Genomic DNA, 17,409 nt, shown 5'->3' with positions numbered 1-17,409 from the left:
TGGAAACGACTAAATGATAACTTATACAACAATGCTCAGAAGCAACCATCATTTCAAGTAGTGTTGTGAAATGTTAAATTTTTGTTTTTTGATACGGAAGCTTTGTAAAGCGGCTGTTTATTATCAATAATGTTTGCAAACGATGCCAACAAACAAACAAACAAACAAACAACAACAACAACAACCAACAAACAAACTTTTTATAAAACAAATTAAAACGGGAATAATCGTTTTTCAAAAAAAAAATTGCATACCCACCAGGGAAACCGACTATATATGGTAATGATCAGCTTCTTTACTGACTTTACCGTGATAGAGTGATCTTAATGCCATATAACAAACCTAAAGGAACAACCAAATGACTTTTTTTTTTCTATTAGAGTTACAAAAAATAGGAAAAAAGTGTTTAGCTCTGCAACTGAGAAGCATTCAACACAGTGGAACTATTTTCAGCGTTGTGCGAATTGGAAGAAACGTTTTCGGTTGAAGGAGGCGTGGCTTCTTGTGAAACTAAATAGGAAATTGTCCGAATTGTACTTCCCACACTTCGCAACAGCGACCTAAATCGGTTACGGTTTGTGTTGTTTTGATAGCCGCTAGGTGATGTAGCAGAGGCGTCAAAGTTCTGCGAAGTTTCATATTCAGGTGGAGGAGGAAGTTGATTTCCTTCTAAAGCAAGTTCATTTGTAATGACGACGCAAGAGTAAACTGGCGGAGGTTCTTCTTCCTCGGTGTCATTTGACCAATAAACAGCAATCGTGTCTTCAATATTCTTTGGTTGATTGTTGCTTATATTTGAAAATGTGCCAGCACACTCTAAGCAGAAAATTTTGTTTTTAGCGTGATACGTTTTGCTCTTTAACAACTGCTAAAAGTTAACTTACGAGTTGAAGAAGTTCGGGCAACAGCACATGACATTGTATCTTCATAACTTGGTGGTTGTTCTGTGTTTCCTTCATGCGGATGATTGATCGTTCCGCTGTTTGCTCGACCCTGCAAAACCGACACTGGTTTATGTTCAAATACTGTTGTAATACGATACAGTAAGTCTAATTTATTGTGTTTTGGGCGAGGAGTAAGTTTTTATTAGAAGCATCGGATCACAACAATCTTTATTGTGTAGTATCCCAAACAAACCTATTACAACAAGTATGTTTGTTCACTCAAGAAGTATAACACGCGTGTACGAGTGGATATGGTAAAAAAAAATCTGCAATAATATAGACGTCGCTTTTTTATGTTGTTCCAAACACTAGTAAAAACTTTTGTCGCACATTAATAAAGGTTTGTTTGGGTCACATTTTTCATGTGCACGATATGCTCCAGTTTCAGTTTGAACTTTCAGAGCTGTGAATTAGCGAATGAATAGGCACACTTTGACTACAACCACAACTTCACGCAGGGAAGAGCATTTTGGTAATAAATACCCCAGTTGTCGCTATAAGCTTGCCTGGAATTGGGTTGTCACAGCATGAGCACTGCTTTGTCAAACATAAATAGTGCAACGGGCAAAACAGCAGGTGGTCGTCACCGCAAACGAGCATGGAAATTTGATTGTTAGCGTATTCTCGGTTCTGCGATAAAATTTCTGTGGCGTTCACTTTCAAGAATGCAAAAATTTCAACATATGTCCACGCAAATATAAACAACGCTGTGCCAAATCGCTAATGCAACTTCTTTTGAGTTATAACTTTAATCGCTACTTTATTAACAAATATCACATGCCTCGTTTGCACTCCCACTGACTTTTCAACAGGATCTTCTACGTGTTTAAATGAAAAAAACAGTAATTCGACACAAAACGCTCACAAACGGTAAGAATTTGTTGGTTAGTTTCTTACTCTTAACTGTTGCATTTAAACTTTCTGTACAAGGTAATAAACTTAAGGGACTTTTACATAATATATATCACTTACGCCTTGGTCCTGTTGTCTTCTTTTCTTGCAAACAAGGTACGTTTTGCAGCAGCATAGTAGTAACGCAGTAACGATTGCAATCAAAAGAATAAGAAATACACCAGCAGTAATGTTGAAATCCATGTAACCAGTCCTGCTCTCACCACCAGATGTGGTCGTTGACTGTGATCCGATTGTAGTATTGCTTTGAAACTGGTCAGTAAAATCGACCACCTCTGTGACGCTGCTGGACATCGTTTCTGTTCTTTCCATCATCAGATTTACATTTTCAATTGTTATGAAAGAAAAAGAAAACGCTATGTATCAATAATATTTCCACGCCGACCTTTGTGCCATGAAAACAAGCAAACTGATATGTACGACTGACTTGTAGCAGAAAGATGAAATATTGGCTCGACAAAACTTGATAAAAACTGCAAAATGACTTAAGGGTTTTTAATCAGCACAGATCAGGAAGGCGTTTTACTGACTGATACACTTTATATTTTTAGTACCGTATAACTTACAAGTCAGAATTGAGTTTATAGTTTCTAGGTAGACATGGCGTTCGTACGAATGGCCTTCGGCAATCGGTCTTTTTTCCTTTGCGCACCTAAAAAAGCTATATGACTGCGCTCTTGCAAATGCGCCCACCATACAAAATATCAAGCCGAGAATTTGACCGCAAATCTGAATAATTTTCTTGAACAACCTGTATTTCTGTTGACAATGATTCTGTGGTTTTATTAGCGTGCAAAGTTGAAAACGATGTGCCAATTTTCTGGTTTGCGGGTTTCAACATTTAACAGTAGGCTACACAAAGATATTTTGTGCACCATTTCTCGTATCGTCGCTATAATTTTGACTTTAGAGGGTTGAATTTGTTAAATCAAAACATATAAACCCGTTAGCTGATTAGATTATGTTTACGATCATACAACAATTCAGTTAATACTATACAGCTTCTAATCTACAGCTATACGTAACCAAAATATAAATTCTTAAGTGTATTAACATTAAACTCAAATAGCAACAAATATACTACAACCCTGTCCTTCGTTGACTGCTAACAAACCTAAATGCATAGTTGTAACAAAGAACATCTGTCCGCTAGTGCGCAAATTCGCGGTTAAAACTACCATTAAAAATTTATGAAAGCAGATTGCAGGCGCTATATGTATCAAGTCTGTGGTAAATGGAACATTCAGCTAATGCTTGCAAAGGGTGTAATTTGCAACCGGTTTAAATGCGGAACAGGACACCAGATTAATACCTGGATCCACTTTTCACATTAGAACCGCACCACTATGTTTCAGTTTAGAAACACTGTTCGATTAGAAGCACTGCAAAAGAGAAAAAAATTAAAAACTTTTTTCGTATTTTATAGAACAATGTAGCGAAAAATTGTCGCAAAAAAAGTTACGATTGGCATCCAACCAAATCAAATCTGAAACGATGTAAACTTTAAAAAATAATGTAATCACAGATCCCATTTCGCGGCATACATCAGTATTTGTCTGACAACAAATTAAGTGGCGTTCGGTAGAAACCGAAGTTGACAGTAACCAAATCTTTTATAAACACTGATCTTATCATTACGGGCTTGCCATTCTTTGCAAATCGCGCTCAAATCTACACGACTGGTTGGACCGGTTGTCAAGGCAAGATTTTGCGGTTTGTTTTCTTGCCAATGCCAAACTACATTTAAATACCTACCTTAGAGTTCTGGCCACCGACATGTTGCCTTCGAACAACAACGTTTTGAGTTGACTCATACGTACATGTTATTAAAACTGTCTCGAAAACTGCAAAGTAAATCTTTGGTTTTGACTGGTTTAAAAATAAAAAGGGCAAAAGACGTACACTTTCGCATAGAGCAGTGCTCCGCAACCTTTTTTCACGCACGTCGCACCATACAAGCTTTGAATGTTCGGCGGCACACCCGAACCAAAAATGCGATTTGAAATTTTTCGAAAGATTGAAAAAAGCATTAACCCAGGGGTCTTAAACGTTTTGGGGGCCAAAAACATTTTTACGTTAATAAAGGGCCGTACTATTGGAACTATTTTGTAAAAGTAATATGAACAAAAATATGTAATGCAAGAAACAGATATACAGTGTAGTAAACTAAAAAACAAGTGCAATAAACTGCTATGTGTGAAAACAATGGCATACAACGACAAAACAACTGAAAAATATGACGCAACAATTGAAATTGCTGACCTTCAACAGGAGGGACTATTTCTATCATACGATAAAAACGTCGCATTTATTTCTAGCTATTACTAATAAAGAATGATCGTTTCTTAAAATCAGTGGTCTGACAGGGTATTCCACCTGAGGTAAACACCTAAAATTTAAAAGTTAGTTCGCGGGCCACACAAAAACCCTCTTTGGGCCACACCGGCGGCACACCCAGCATCGTCTTGCGGCACACCAGTGTACCGCGGCACACCGGTTGCGGAGCACTGGCATAGGGCTGGCGCATTGGCAAGGGCTGGCGCGCCTGACCCATATACAGACATAAAAACCCTGATCGGGATTCGTCCCCGGGAGAGTCCTGGGTTCGAACCCCGTGAAAAAAAAAAGGGGGCATGATCAACGTAAATAAGTTTTTGTAACCATAGGTCTCTTATGAAGCCATTTCCAAAAGTTCAGCCTTACCTGAAATTAGTTGGAAAGCAAAAACGAACGAGTGGCTGTGCGCGTTTCTCTCTTTGTCGTTTGTATTTCCCCGATCAAGACATTTTGCTCTAAGCCAGTGTAATCGGATGGGTAACCACATTGAAGTAAGGTTCTAAATAGGGATGGCCCGATAGTACTGTATCGGCGCCGATACCCGATGCTTCGAGCAGTATCGGTACTCGTCCGATACTTTAGCGGTATCGGTACAAGTACCGATACTTTTTTTGAGACTTTATCATGTGTAAAATTGAAAATGAAAGGAGGCAAAAAAACAACAATCATCGGCTGTGATGAAATATTTATGGGACTACATTTAAAAAAACGCGTTCGTTTTGGATTTAATGAAATAATATGACCTAATTCGCTACAGCGACTTAATAACGACTAAATTGGAAGCTTAACAAAGCAAATTTTCCTGCATTAAAATGTTTTTAGGCCTGCCATCCAGTAGTGCTTGTGAGCGATTATTTTCTGTTGCTGGTAATATTGTGTCTCCTTTAAGAAACCGTTTGTCACCAGAAAACGTAAACAAACTTATTGTCATCAAGCACAATGTGTGAAATGATAACTGATTACTCATTTCAATTTCTGAATACTGTAAAAAAATGTTTAGTGCCAGTAGTTTAGTGTTGTTTCTTGGTGTTAAGACTTAAATGGTGAAGTGTTTTGTTTCAGTGATTTATTATACTGTGTGCGTTGTTAAATTAACTGTGATGGGAAAAAAGCAGTTAATGTGTTAGACTTAGTATGTTGTTATATTAACTGTGATGGGAAAACACATTACAAATACATCAGTTTCAAAATGTTGTTGCTTGTTTGCAAAGTATCGGGTATCGGTATCGGATCGCAGTACTTTTGGGGTAAAATATCGGGTATCGGTATCGGTTCAAAATATTGGTATCGGGCCAACCCTAGTTCTAAGGTCAAAAAACTTAAATAAAAAAGATCCGACGGACTTGCAACGCATTTAAGCGTTGCCCGCCCACTGAGAAACGAAACAAAGACAAAAAAAGATTGCTGCAAAACTAATCAAGTTTACAAAACTTTATTACATTAATATTAATTTTTAAATGTTTGGTACAGAATATATTAATAATTTGCTGGACTATCGAGGAGAATTCTATCCCAAAGACAAAAAATGTCACCTACCGGTTAATATTGGTTTTGATCTTTGATCACATTGGGATTTGTAATACTCTTGGATTTAGTGAAAATTGACCGATTAAATTTAGGAATCTAGTTTCACTTTAGATTTAGTGTGAATATTCTGTAAAAATAATACTAATGAAAATAACAATCCACAATATCTGTGTAGTCGTTCATCGTTGAGCACATCTTGTTCCAAAACTAAACGCTCACAACCTGTTGGAATCCGTGCAGAATGATTCAAAAACATTTCTCAAATGGATTCGTTAATTTTTTATTGCATGGAGTAAACAATCCCACAATAAAACATGCATGGCAAGCCACTGTCACCGCAAACCAAACATATGATGCAACAAACAACATTGTGGTCACAAGGTTAAGTTATCTCGAACTTTGTGGTTGCTGATGGCTTGCATAAAAATGCCACGTCCTATTTTAGATAGTAAATAACTTTTGAGAGTTCGTTGGCGTAAAATAAAACCAAAGATTTGTAAATCTACTATTACTGCAAATTCAAAGATGAATTTAAATACATTTAAAAACTGCAAGGTTTCGGTTACGCAAAAACAAATACGCAAAAACAAACTTCAGTAGATTCAAACACGGAAAGTTATGTACAGTTCTTCACAAATTATGTCAGATATTTTGTTCCGCAAATACAAACGAGGTCACTTTACTTGTTTAGGAAACAAGCTTTAAATTGATCTGCTTTGCTGCTTTGAAACAAATTGCAAAATACGCGCACCAAAAAAATCTAGTGAAAGTATTTTAACAAACAAACAACTGCAATAAGACAAAAACTTGATCAAATCCAAATGCTACAGGTCCAGTGGTATGATTACATAGCAAGCAATTTCAATAAGTTGTACACTGCATAACATGCGCAATACTCAACATTGCATAAAACGATAGGTGGCGCGAGAACAAATAACGCTGGCAAAACGTAATACAGTTTTAAACTTATTGCACACCATTGAAGAATACACGTAGAAAGGGCACTAGCTGGATAATAAACGAACTTATACACCCAAACCGCAGGTAAACTATGTGGAAACTTTTTGTTCGGCATTATTAGTTCAAGTTATCATGTTTGAAACAAAGGCACTGTGATTTTAAACTGCGTTTTTTTAAGTAAGCTTTATATGAATTTTTAGAAGCTTTAGGAAATACTTCAAAGGTTATATATCTTTTGCAGTTTGGATAGTCATCAGCCATTGGTTTATCGGGTTCAACGGTCGTTTCAACCGTCAATGCAAATAAACGTTTCGTAACACAATGCTTGAGAAGCAATGACATGCAGAAGTTTTATGCTACAGTCACTCGCTTAAACTTTTTTGTTTGGTGTGAAATGTTTGCTAACGGTAACGAACTAGAGCAGTCATTGCTAGCAACCGAATAAAAAAAAACAATAATGATCGCTGCAGTGGGAAAATGAAGAAAAACTGTTGCACACTGATAGTTGATAAGAAAAAATAATAATGATAATCTCAGTGGAGTCGATGGCACGATATTTAGTGGGGACTGGCACTTCCACAAATGAACGCTGAATGCTTGCAGGCAGAGAAAAAACTAATTAAAAAAGGGACTCAACTATTCCGACTATTTATAAAATATGTAGTCAAAAAAAGTTGACAAGAGCGCTGTAATTGCACGCTGAAGCCGAAATAGTTCTACAAACAGCTGCTTTAGCAAATAACAACACTTGGTTGGCAATATCACGATAAAACACGTAATAGCGGCAAAAATACTGCTGGTGTGAGTCTCAGCATAAACGCAATTGTGTACAGCAAGTAAAACTACTCCCGATTATGGTGTGTTCATTTTTCTTGTCTTCAATCACCACGTGGCCACAACTGGAATGGCGTCACCTGTTGGATATCGTTGACTGGCGTCATAGCAGCGCAAATGTGAAACTATGTCAGTTTCGGTTGGAAGGACAAACTTCATGCGATGTAACTTACAGCGTGCATTATGCCGATCGCCAGAACAATAGTCAAAATCTGTATGCACGACTCCCTTTACAAGAAACAAGAAATTAAATTTTAAACAGGGTTAACCTTTAAAATCACACTTACTTAGGGCTGGTTTCTTTTAAAATATCTGGGACGACCGTGCACAGTGCAACATAGATGAAACCGCCTGAGGTGAAAGGTAGGATCCAAGCAACTTGATCACCTGTGATGTTGCATGTGTAACTAACGCGATATTGCAAGTATGTCAATCCCCCTCATTGACCTAAACTGCTGATGTGTTGACACAAATAACAAACCTGCTGATTTGGCGGACTCCGCAACAAACGCCAGACATGTACCCAACAAACCACCAGCAGCTGTTAAAATTTGCAATTTGGCAGCGTGCCATCGGCTGAATCCGGCCTTAAGAAGAATGGCAAAATCCCCAACCTTCAAACAACACAACAGGTTACGATCTCCGATACATTTATCATTTTATTTTTTTAACCAAATATTTTTGTAGAAACTGTTTTTTCAAATATTGAATCAATAAGACTTTAAATAAATTTTAAAAAAAAACACCGTAATTATTTTATAATGTAGAGGGACCTAAACTAATTTTGCAGCATAGGATTTCGGTGGGTTAATATATTTTTGACTTGAAAGCATAGTTATGTAGATTCACACAGTAAACAACAAATAACCTCATGGGGTATTTCATGAAGAAGAATCGCAACAGTTGTTAAAATGCCAACATGCCTGCTGACCAAATAACTTCCTCCAACGGCCAATCCATGAGTAAAATTGTCAATGAAATTAGCAAGAAGATTTAAATAACCACTTGTCTAAAACACAGAACAATAAAAGTTCAGCACATTATGGACCACTAGCTGAGTTTGGACACAAACATTATTTTTAAGTCATTTTCTTTTAGTACTGTTTACAAAAACTTACTAAATTCACAATGTTTTTTATAAAACTACCTTTATGGTTGCTCCTGTCACAACTATTCTGTCTTCTAGTTTTGCTTCATTGGTAGTTTTTTCAGGTTCCTTCATTTTTTTGGAAACAAAACCATTCTTTTTCAAAATATTATTGTTGTTGTGATTGGAATTTAATGTTGGGGTCTAAAAAAACAAATTATGAATTTAACTAATGTTGTTGCAGGAAAACAATGCATAACAAGATTTTGGTCCGAAAAAAATAATTTATTGCATTTCATTTCTGTTTGATTTGTTTATTTATTTATTATGCCCAGAACATTTAACATTAAGTCATAAGTTGGAAATAAAGGCCACCTTTGGTGAAACTTTGTTGTTTTGCACTGGCAGTATTTCAGTGTCAGGAAACATTTTTTCCAGCAAACAGAAACTGATTAATCCCACAAGGATCCATAAACCATTTGCAGTGGCTGGCCAGTGATCATGGCTCCCATCTAAAAATATCCAAAACAATTGTACAGCACAACAAAGTTTCTGAATACAGAAAAAAGCCAGAGCAGTCAATCCGACTACTTCCTTCCTGATTGAACTCAGATTGAAGCAACCCTGCATTGCATGACACCATATGGTGGCGGGGGTGTTTGGCTGCATTGTACGCCAACACTAATACTACCAAATCCAACCAAAAAACCAAATACTTTACAAATTTAGGAGTTGTACTTTGTGTTGAGACTAATATGACATACATGTATTTTGCAATATGCAAAGGAACATTTTTATTAAAGCATAAACTTAAATTTTACTTGTTTAAAGTCTTGTACATACCACTTTTAACCATTGCTAGATGCTCCCAAGATTCAGGCAGCAAATGCAGAAATACATCACCAAGCAGGCCGCCGATTGCAAAACTCAGCAGTCGATTGAGAAGTTTTGCATCACCTAAACCACACAATTTGAAGTACAGTGCTTTTTTGATAATTTGGTCTTGATTTGGCTAATTAACAAAAACACAATAAAAATAGATTTGTAAGACCAAACTTTCAGCTTGTCTTCAACAAATACAACACTATTTTTACATTTAAGGTTACTCTTTAAATATCAAGGTCTCAAAGCAAAACATATGGAAAGTTTTTTTGCCCACAATCTTAAGATTCAAACATCCCCTGGTGAGCCACCTGGTGAAACTGTTGTCACCAGATAATGAAATGCATGATAACTAATATTTAGCACTGTTTTAACATGTTAAAAACATATTAACTAAACATCTCATAGTATGTATAATGATACCTATAACTTGTATCTTACCTTTGCCATTAGAAGCCAGACCATTTTTTACAGTTGAGAATATCAATAGAGGAAAAATACCACTTAATCCCACTAAAGTTGAACTTGTGAAGGCAAAAAGTAAAGCTTCATTGCGTGTGTAACTTGTTGTTACTGTTTTGGATTGGTCCACATTGTGAACTCCTTTACTTAAGTCTTTATCGTCCTTGCTTATTGACATGTCTCCCTCAAAAACATCTCCTATGCTATCGTTAACAGCAGTGGTGGATTTCGAAAGAAGCTTGGACATTCTGCCAGCTCGGTGGATGCTTAAGATTGGCTCAATAGGCTGAGCAAGTCCAGTTACAAGAAGAATGATGAAGAACACTTTAACAGCACCATACTTTGGAAATAAGTGATTTACCTTTCCGTGCATCATCCTACAAGACATTATGTACACTTTAATTGCTACTGTCACTGCAGTAGGCAAAGAAAGTATAACATTACGCTAAAAAACAAAGTTACACAATATTTTCATTAGGGTTTAAGTTTTGCTTGTTACCAATACTTGCTTGTTACCAATACAAAAAAGGCAACAAAGTGGTATGGATACAATTCATTAACTGGTTATATATCATTTGAAGGTGTAAGTAAATATAGTAAAACTTTTGCAGTACCTGACCTGTTGTCTGCAATAGATTGTTCAACATATGCATATTAAGTGAATGCCCTTAAATCAGGGGTTTACGCTACAGTTAATTTTAGTCCAAAATTGTTACATCTTAAACCAGGGGTGGGCAACCTGCGGCCCGCGGGCCGCATGCGGCCCTTCATTAACGGTTGTGCAGCCCACAGAGACACTTGGATTTTAAAAGTACTGGCAAACGAGTCCAATTATTACATATTTTTGAGCTGATTAATGCGCCTGATGCTAGTTTTCTGCGACCTGGCAAAATGCGGCTAGAATCAAATACGAATTATACTTGCAGTTAAGCATATTTGGTAAGAAACAAGGCAAAATCACTTTGTGTTATGCACATGTGCGGCCCGCGATAAAATTTTGAAATTTATAATTGGCCCTACAGGAATAAAGGTTGCCCACCCCTGTCTTAAACGGTAAGAAATTTGGCAAAAAAATTATGAAGATGGGTTTTGTTCCTTATTGCATTTAGCATCATTTGCATTGCTTTTTATGGTTGAACCACTTTAAATCACACATAAAAAGTTGAATCAAAGTAAAAATTTAGATTTGTTAATTACTGCAATTTTACTAATAAGATTGGAAACAAAACATATACCAGATTTTAATAAATTCATGCGTTGCTATTGTTTGTCATCGTAGATCGTACCCTACCTAATGTATGACGATTGACAAAAACTTGCAAGTTGCAACACATCATCACAAACTGAATTCGAAAAAATAAAATACTTTTTTAAACGGATATCTCAAATTTAATGGTAAACACAAACAGTACAAAAAAACAACATACGGTGGGTAACATTATCCTTTGTTTTTTAGTACATCGCTAATACGACAGCCTGACTGTCAGTCACTTGACATACGACAACACGATTAAAATCACAGCAAGAAAAAAAGTCCCTCAGCTAATTCTTGCTGAGCTGCGACCACTAGTGTTAGAAGTACAATCTAAAGCAGAGCAAAAATAAACAATTTTTGACTACCGGTAATATTATATATATATATATACGCTACCCACCAAAGAAAGTTTTTAATCCCACAGCATACCCGAAACTTGATTCAAGATAAACTCAGTTGACAAACAACTTGCTGAGCAGTCTGGGCTTGGACTTTAGGCTACATGTGAAAGCTTTTGCTTTTCATGTTTAAAATTTATACGTCCATTCTTTACCACAACCTAACAATTTACCTATAATAACCAAATCGTCGTTAAAGTTTACGATTTGTCAAATCGTTCATCCGGCAGGTTATGTGTCATAAGCTCTCAATGACGAACATCAAACCATCCTATCAGATTATGTGTCAATTTACATTTTACGAAATATTGTGTCACAAAGGACAGGCTAGGCTACATTTTACACGTTTATAATCAGTGTTAGATCCGATACTGCCGATACAGTGCTATCGGCCGATCCAAGTTTGGAGAAGTATTCACCAAACCTTTTAAAAAGCCGATCGGATTTTTTTAAATTACCCGCGCAAAACACTTACAGTTGATATAAGTATTGGCGCCGACTTTTAATTTTTCCCGGGTATGTCATATTATATGACGTCACAAAATGACGTCATGAAATACCAAAATCATTTCCTGTCGCTACATATGGTGAGACTACGTTAAAACTTGCAGTATATAAGCTTTACACAACGTAATTCCACTGCCTGCTACTGTTGCAATTAAACGCATGTTGGTGCACGGTAACTCCGCGTTGCACGTTTCAAAAAATAGGACAAAATTACGGGGAAGCGGAACAATAAATATAAAAACGATTTAGCGCGGACGTCGCAAATTACTATAGTATTTAACATTTATTTTCTCTGTAATAACTATTACAAAAAGCTTTGTTTTTACGCAACAAAGCACATACGCTTAGCCATCAATATGATCGTTTTATACGCCTTAAAGTCGCTTGTTTTGTTTACAACGCGTTGCCTATTTAACGCATTGAGTTGTATACGCCAGGGGTCGGCAACCTTTTTTGCACTGCGGACCGGTTTTGAAACTAAAATTTTATCGCGGACCGGTCTTCAAAAAACTACAAATATATAGCTAAAAAACGCTTAAATTAGTTTATCATGCCCGGGATACATGGGCAAAATGTTTTATAGCAATTAACATGAAAAATTAGACGGCCCGGTAACAAACTCCTCGCGGACCGGCGGTTGCCGACCACTGGTATACGCGACGCATTATTAATTCTAAAATTGAGTGTACTTCAAACGATGTTCTAAACTGCCCGAAATTTTCGACAAGCTGGCACGTTAATTTTTGTAAAAGTACCAACTGTACGTTATTAACAATAAGCGTGGTTGTTGTTTTTTCGATTTAACTAGACCAGGGGTCGCCAACCTTTACCTCTTAAAGAGCCATTCGAACCAGTTTCACATAGTAAATAAAACACTAGGAGCCACAAAGTCGTAATGAAATATGAAATGCAACTTCATTAGCGTTTTTTACGACAAACTTTTTGTTGTTAGCTAGTTTCTAATTGCGGGGGCGAGGTGCGCGCGTGCTGTGTTATTGTTTATTTGAAAGCTCGTTAATTCTTCTGCTTCTCGTGGCACGTGACCGCTACACATATTATTGGGCACATTGGTAAACCAGCCTTATCAGCAGTAAATGCAAATTAATCTCCCCATGTGGCGTTAAATGTTCCGTTTTCTTCAGACGCTAATTTGTATGACAATTTCAAACAGGTATTATTGCGCGGGCACACACACTGCAAACCAAAACAGTATTTAACAACTTGCGCGCCGCCAGTTTACTTCTTTTAGTTTCATGATAAGCGCGGCTGTGGCTAATTACTAAAAGCGGTTACGCTATATTTTCGACTTTGTTCCGGCATAATCGTCACAGATTTTGAAATGAAATGTTCCAAACATTTGGTAATTTCAAAACCTGAGCCGCATTAGAGGGATCAAAGAGCCGCGGGTTGGCGACCCCTGAACTAGACAGTCGTTGTAATGGCAGTCAGGCCAAAGGTTGGACAATATTATCATAATTTAGTTCACAGCTTAATTTTTTTATCACGCGGTTGTACAGCACCGTCCCCCCTTCTCCTCTAAGCGTGCTCCAACATCTTCGTTTTTATTTTTTACCACCCTTTAATGTTCAAATTCCAAAGCTTCTTGAAGACGTTGCAATTGTCATAATTGTAATGAATGCGAATAATTCATGGGTTGTGAAACAATAACCGCGATTGAAATCAATTGTGTTTGTTACGGAACAGTATTGGTCAAACATTTCTAAAAAGCATATAACGCATGACTATAACGTTGGTCCGATTCTCGGGTATGCGACATACCCGAGGTTTTCGTCCGGGTATGCCAGCTAGGCATACCCGGTACACCCGTGTTCGGCGCCTATGCATATAATCCCTAACGCAGCCGATTTCGAAGCCAAGAGCCGATAGCTTTTAACTTTTAAAGGAAGACGAAAACTGATTACAATACAGGTTTTAAGAGAAAATTACCTATTAAGCCTTATCTCGTAACAATCAGCCGGCTTCCGCAGGCGTTTATGTCTCATATGCTTAATAAATATATGTTTTCAAAAATGACTCCATACAATTGATCAAAAATCTTATCTTTTCTGCCTACCATACGGAGATAATGGCTTTGTTTTAGGTCAGGGTTCTCCAGACTACGGCCCGCGAGGTCATTCTTTCGGCCTGCGACAAGATTAAAAAAACGTTTGGAACACTATTGTTAGTACCTTTGACGGTTGTTACGTGTGATGGAATAAAGGGGCATTGTCCGATAAAAAGATTTTTACTTGCTCGACTTAATTTTACAAATTCACACAGCTCCACCATCCAACTTCAAGATTGTAGAAAACATGCTTTTGGCGGGCCCGATGAAATTGCATCGGATGCCGCAGACTGGAAAAGGCAACGTTGTTGCTTGTAAGCTATAGCTATATATGCGACCCTCGCGCGTCATTTTTATTATTATCTGGCCAGCTGTGAAAAAGTTTGGTACCACCTCTTTAAGTAAAAAGTTACGTGTTTTTAATAGACATAACGAAATGCGTTAATGTGCTCCTTTTTGCATGTCTGGGTTTTAGTTTTACCGCATGTAGCCTATATTTAATAAAAGCCTAAATTAGGGTCACCAGACGTCCAGAACGTCTCGGACATAAAATCTGTTTCCTGAAAGATATTTTAAAGATTATTGTCCGGACATTGTAAAATTGTTATGTCTTTTGTAAAAATTTGTAAAAAATCTAAAATTCTTGAAAACTAGCAGTTATCGAAGTGGCTGAGACTGCCATCCTAACAAAAGCTTCCTTTTCGTATATTTGGCACCTCATATCTATAGACCAGTGGTTCCCAACCGGGGTTCCGTACAACCCTTTCAGGGGTTCCGCGAACTTTAAGGGTCGCACAGGGGTTCGCAGAGCTTATGTGTAGCAATTCAAACATGAATGATTCATAATATCATTGTTGCGAACAGCAATTCTGCTTGTACAATCTAGTTAACCTTGGTTACACCATTGATCAATTGTGACGTAATAATCAAAGTCTTGATAATCTCTGTCTGAATTGTGAGATAAATGTACAAACGACAAATCTAAATAACATGACAATGGTTTTAGTAAATGGTTTAATTTAATTGAAGTCAACATTTGTTATGTGCTTGGGGTGTGTTGCGTAAAAATGTATGTTGTTTGATGCAGCCTACTTGAGTTACATTCATTCACAATGATTCTATGGGGGGTTCCTCAAAGTTTGACAAAACACCTTGGGGGTTCCGTGTCACTAAAAAGGTTAAAGAGCACTGCTATAGACAAATCTGTCACTTTGCCACTATGACCATACGCGCCAGGCTTTACAAGAATGCAAGGTGGCGAACGTAAAATTAAACTGAATCTTTTGTGGCGAAACTAAAGCGAGGAACATCACTGAGATAACCATTATTACAATAAATTCACATTGTCCACATTGGTCATGATTTTCTGGCAAACATTTGCTTGTTGTCATAAGCAACGCTATAACCAAATGAGGTTTCAATTTTAATGCATTTTGTTGCCATATCACCAGTAAGCAGTGTTTTTTAAGGTGTTTTGGCTGACCGAAACATCCAAGGTGGCCGCCCCACCCAGCTACCGCCTGGTCGGCGCCTATGAATGATAGTATTTCTAGTTTGCAAACAAATAGTCTTGGGGTTGGCAAAATGCGACAAACTCCGACCCCATTTGGTTTGGAAAAGGTATTTATTGAAAGTGTAGGAGCACACTTGGAAATGGTAACAATCTTACATAGCAAAATGACCATCAGTTTATCGTTTAAAGTCCTATAGTCGTTGTGACGCAATAGACAGGGTCGGAAAAGGTATATTAGGGATCATTAAAAATTAACTTGACTATGTTCTCAAAATAGGCAGACAAATCAGTTTTCTGTGAAAAGTTGGTAAATTGCTTCATTTTCAATTGACAAAAAGAAGCGATTGTTCGCACAATATATGCATAAATTGTTATGTCTTGTTTGTGACGTAATAAATTGCCCTTGCAACATTTCCACGCAATCTTACCAGTCTAAATGAAATTGTTTCATGTTGTTGTGGGAATCGTTTCGAAATGAATAAATTAACTTTCAGTTGGTAATTCGACAGTTTTATTTTGCCAAGGTTGTTTTTGGTTTAATAAATATATTTAGCTTGGAACGCGAGTGCTCGAAAAAATTACAAAGGGACCGTTACGACAAAAAATTAAAAAAGTTTAAGAACCGCTGTTGTGGACTGTTCAGGATTCGCACTCGATGGAAAAAGGCAGGAGTAGCCTTCAACAGCATTGATTTTTTTAAGATTTTGGGTTATGCCCAGTAGTACAATTTAGATTTGTCTAAAAACGATTATGTATATTATATAAGTATACAAACTACATTAAACCACACTGTACATTACGATACACAATAAACGCAATAACTTTCACACTCAAAATTATGCCTTATAATCCTATTAGCTGGACGGCAAAGCAGCACTATATCCTATACCTACCTACTTCACACCCTAAAAAGAAAAGAGGATACCCGGTTATTATCAGAATTAAGCCACGGCTACCAGTCATATTTCCTACAAAATCCGTTAATAATGCACGGGTATTACAAAAATTACTGAACTGATAATTAATTTCATCAAGGAAGATTAAGCCGACTTTGCGTTTTGAAACACAATTAGTTACACCACTTTCGGGTATGGCTCGTAGGATTGAAGGAATGAAGATCGGTAGAAAGCCTTTTTTCAATTTAGAATGACATAAACATCAGTGTTTATCGACGTCATTAGATTACAATAAAACACACCTTCTATCAAGTACAGATTTGATGCCATAATAACGACGACAATAACAAAACAAAATAGTCTTTGTTTAAAAGGTTCCAGGGGCCTATGGGCTGTTGGAGTTGGGTTACACTGTCTTAGAGTGCAGACAGGCTATATATTATAACTGTGTAAGTTTGTTGGCATTCGCAGCCCCAACCGATAATTATTTGCACAATGAAAGAATGCCACAGGTAATTACGGAGAGGTGTCTGTCTGAGGTGAACACGTACGTCGCCCAACACAGATTGTAGACGGTATCGGTATCTAAACTGGTTTCGCAACTTTTTATCCACAAAGTAAATTTTCTGACAATTAAACACGTCCAAATAACAAACAAAAACAATATTGTAGTGCGATCGCTCTTGGACTGCGTGTGTTGCAAGGGTGTACCTAACAGACACGAAGTCTATTCACCTTTTGTTTAAACTGCTGTAAGACCAAAAACAAACAAAAATGTAGCATCAAATTTAAAATCAGGTCATTTACATATTTAACTGACACAGTTCGAA

The 17,409-nt window shown here is 37.1% G+C and overlaps 2 protein-coding genes across 4 annotated transcripts; both read right to left on the bottom strand.

The window, feature by feature from the left end:
• Nucleotides 1-100: 100 nt before the first annotated feature.
• On the bottom strand, nt 101-2,863 carry LOC145222267 (uncharacterized). Its single transcript, XM_080088356.1, has 3 exons — nt 1,917-2,863; nt 885-993; nt 101-816 (listed from the first exon to the last, which is right to left on the bottom strand). Exons 1-3 carry the CDS (start codon nt 2,169-2,171, stop codon nt 407-409), a joined length of 774 nt encoding a protein of 257 aa, XP_079944482.1. The 5' UTR covers nt 2,172-2,863; the 3' UTR covers nt 101-406.
• Nucleotides 2,864-5,984: 3,121 nt separating this feature from the next.
• Nucleotides 5,985-11,453, bottom strand: LOC145223152 (zinc transporter ZIP13-like). 3 transcript variants are annotated; one of them, XM_080089506.1, is made up of 10 exons: nt 11,373-11,453; nt 11,237-11,288; nt 9,925-10,322; nt 9,445-9,558; nt 8,977-9,113; nt 8,662-8,805; nt 8,383-8,523; nt 7,996-8,128; nt 7,802-7,901; nt 5,985-7,742 (listed from the first exon to the last, which is right to left on the bottom strand). In XM_080089506.1, exons 3-10 carry the CDS (start codon nt 10,319-10,321, stop codon nt 7,670-7,672), a joined length of 1,239 nt encoding a protein of 412 aa, XP_079945632.1. In that variant the 5' UTR covers nt 10,322; nt 11,237-11,288; nt 11,373-11,453; the 3' UTR covers nt 5,985-7,669. The 3 variants fall into 3 exon arrangements, with proteins under 3 accessions (XP_079945632.1, XP_079945633.1, XP_079945630.1); XM_080089507.1 differs by lacking the exon at nt 11,237-11,288; XM_080089504.1 differs by lacking the exons at nt 11,237-11,288; nt 11,373-11,453 and having other exon boundaries at nt 9,925-10,478.
• Nucleotides 11,454-17,409: the final 5,956 nt, after the last annotated feature.

Source organism: Phallusia mammillata, chromosome 4 (genome assembly GCF_965637545.1).
Source record: "Phallusia mammillata chromosome 4, kaPhaMamm4.hap1.1, whole genome shotgun sequence".
NCBI lineage: Eukaryota > Metazoa > Chordata > Ascidiacea > Phlebobranchia > Ascidiidae > Phallusia > Phallusia mammillata.
Note: the sequence above shows the minus strand (reverse complement) of the source record. Positions and strands in the feature narration are given on the sequence as shown.

Excerpts from the sequence above, each read along its gene's own strand:
- LOC145223152 (XM_080089504.1), bottom strand. The coding sequence starts at position 10,333 with ATGTCTTGTAGGATGATGCACGGAAAGGTAAATCACTTATTTCCAAAG. Across the intron at positions 9,114-9,444 it reads TCTAGCAATGGTTAAAAGTG|ATGGGAGCCATGATCACTGG; the intron begins GTATGTACAAGA and ends GGATATTTTTAG. Across the intron at positions 8,524-8,661 it reads TGACAGGAGCAACCATAAAG|ACAAGTGGTTATTTAAATCT; the intron begins GTAGTTTTATAA and ends TCTGTGTTTTAG.
- LOC145222267 (XM_080088356.1), bottom strand. The coding sequence starts at position 2,171 with ATGATGGAAAGAACAGAAACGATGTCCAGCAGCGTCACAGAGGTGGTC. Across the intron at positions 994-1,916 it reads GAAGACAACAGGACCAAGGC|GGTCGAGCAAACAGCGGAAC; the intron begins GTAAGTGATATA and ends TCGGTTTTGCAG. Across the intron at positions 817-884 it reads TGCCCGAACTTCTTCAACTC|AGTGTGCTGGCACATTTTCA; the intron begins GTAAGTTAACTT and ends TTTTCTGCTTAG.